Source organism: Octopus bimaculoides, chromosome 19, assembly GCF_001194135.2.
Source record: "Octopus bimaculoides isolate UCB-OBI-ISO-001 chromosome 19, ASM119413v2, whole genome shotgun sequence".
In the NCBI taxonomy this organism is placed as follows: domain Eukaryota; kingdom Metazoa; phylum Mollusca; class Cephalopoda; order Octopoda; family Octopodidae; genus Octopus; species Octopus bimaculoides.
The window spans coordinates 3,159,226-3,162,077 of NC_068999.1; the positions used below are offsets into that span (position 1 = coordinate 3,159,226).

Consider the following 2,852-nt stretch of genomic DNA (forward strand, 5'->3'; position numbering starts at 1 on the left):
CATCATCATCATCATCATCATTATCATCATCATGATTATCATCATCATCATCATCATCATCATCATGATTATCATCATCATCATCATCATCATCATCATCATCATCATCATCATCATCATCAACTATGAGCATAAATAGAAGTGGTGATGACTGCACATACATATGCATTCATACATACAAATATAATATAGTTAAATTTTTCTTACGAAAGATATAGACCACATAGAAGTGCTCAAGTCGAGCCTGAAACATCAGACAAGTATAATATATATATGTATATATATATATATATATTATATATCATATATACCAACCCGTTTAGAGCAAAGTGTGGCAGAATGTGAATTCTTGGGGAGAGAATGCCAATCATACACTGCAAATGACCATGATATCTGGGATTATAAGAATCTGCAAGACTTTAAAAGATGATAAACAAAACAAGAGGCTTTCCTTCATAACCTTGACCAGGGAAAATTTATTCTAAATTAGAAACAGAAAGATAACATACACACACACACACACACACACACACACACACACACACACACACACACACACACACACACACATATGTACATGTGTATGTACGTATGTACATACATGCATGCATTGATATATATGCACATACATACACACATAGAAAGAAGGTGAGAGGGAGAAAGAGAAAGAAAGAGAGAAGAGAGGGAGAGAGGGAGAGAGAGAGAGAGAGAGAGAGCAGAGAAGTGTGTTGTCTTACCAAAGCTGATATATTTAGGTGATAAGTATTTCTAATGTCGTAATCCAATTTCTTCTTCAACAGAATTATTCCTTTCTGTGGATCCCCCATCACAAAGGTGTCGTTATAGGAATTCATCTGCAGAATGAAACGGATCAGAAAAATCAGTGTGTCATTAAGATATTGAATGTATGCGTGTGGTGTGTGCGTGTGTGTGTGTGTGTGTGCGGATCATCATCATCAGCATCATCGTCATCATCATCATCATTGTTTTGATGCCCACTTTTCCATACCTATACCCTCAATTATAATTTTAATAATAATTATTACCATTTTGAGGTTTTTATTCCCATGCTGGCCACCTGAGAGGATCGGTATTTAAAATAACGATCTTATCCTTATTTATATAAATTTAAAGATATATACATATACATACATACAGATGTGTGTGTGTGTGTGTGTCTAATACACACACATACACACACACGCACACAAGAATGGAAACAGTTTTCTGTCTTCAGTAAGTTTTGTGATACTTAATGATGCTGTAATATTTCTATTTCAAAGGGGTCAGCTTTGTCACACTTTGTGTCACGCTGAATCTCCCTGAGAACTACATTAAGGGTACACATGACTGTGGAGTACTCAGCCATTTGCACGTTAATTTCATGAGCAAGCTGTTCTGTTGATCGTATCATCTGGGACCCTCGTCGTCGTAACCAACAGAGTGCTCCTTCAATATTTCTATCATTATTTTGCCAGGTGGTGGCCAGACTTGGCTAGCCCCACCAATTGCTTCTGCGCAATTGCTTTCATGCAGCAATAAAAGGATGAACAGCAGTAAGAATGGTAAACAAAGGAACAGGCAGAGTTCTCGTCCAACCCACTGTTGGTATCTTGCACCAGCAAAAGTTATATAAACACAACAGGGCCAGAAATTAGGACATAAATTAGTTAATTAATTAATTAATTAATGGTTCTACAGTCACAGCTGGGTGGATTGATTGGGTGTTGTAATACCAAAAGTCTTGTAAAGTTTATATTCGTCAGATCGTCTCGGTCATATCCTTGGTGAGGTTAATGAAATATTGCGTAGTTGTAAACAAAGTGAAGGAGAGATTACAGAATATTTTCTTAACGAGCAGGAAAACAATTAATCCATGAACATCTGGATGGAAAAACAGATTCCAATTGACTTTATTATCCTGCAGAGAAGCTTAAAAACCTCTACAGCCCAATGAACACCTCTGAAGGTAAAGTAAACAAACCTGTCTCTAATTAAAATACAGAGGTAATAAGAATAATTAATGAACGCAACACTGCCATCGTTAAATTATCCATAACGTTTTCATAGAAGTTAAATAAACAGAATATGGGATAGAACCAACCATCTGGTCACCTTTGACCTCTGATCTCTGACCTATGATCTCTGTAACCTCTGACAGCAGTCTGATTCTAAAGGAATCAAATATTCTTACTGCAATGAAGAATTATCAGCAGTGTGTGTTGATAGTTTGTTAAATAAACTAATTCTTTGACTTTCCTTACGTTCCTGTATGAATAACACACACACACACACACACACACACACACACACACACACACACGTACACAACTCAATTAGATAAACTCCTTGTTATATAACTAAACCAAATGTATTTATAATATAGATTTGTACCATTAATTATTCAGTAGTTAATTGTTAATAATGACCAAGAAACATAATAAAGTTTGACCATTTTATGGCTGACCACTCCACTCGCCAATTTGGTTCACTTTTTTCCATTCCTTTCCAACAAAACCATAGCCACAGAAATGATATCGTAACTCATTTCTACAACTGAGTGAACTGGAGCAATGTGAAATGAAGTGTCTTGCTCAAGAACACAACACAGCCCAGTCCCAGAATTGAACTCACTACCTCATGATTGTGAACCTGACGCTGTAACCACTGAGCCATATTTTTGTATATGTGTGTGTGTGTGTGTGTGTGTGTGTGTGTGTATGTGTGTTGACTCACCTTAATAGTGTAATCTATAGAATTATTCCGGCCACTTCTTGTATTGTTATCAAAAGATTTTGAGACAAAACCAGACAGATTTATGACAGAGGAATTGACCGATGTTGTCTAAAATT

The 2,852-nt window shown here is 36.2% G+C and overlaps 1 protein-coding gene across 1 annotated transcript in view; it reads right to left on the reverse strand.

Annotated features, from left to right (window-relative positions):
- LOC106880265 (fat-like cadherin-related tumor suppressor homolog) overlaps positions 1-2,852 on the reverse strand; it is a 53,287-nt gene that overhangs the window by 15,316 nt on the left and 35,119 nt on the right. The window contains exons 8-9 of the mRNA XM_014930132.2: positions 2,737-2,844; positions 738-854 (exon numbers count right to left, since the gene is read on the reverse strand). Coding sequence (XP_014785618.1) covers positions 738-854; positions 2,737-2,844 — 225 coding nt within the window. The remainder of the gene's footprint in view (positions 1-737; positions 855-2,736; positions 2,845-2,852) is intronic.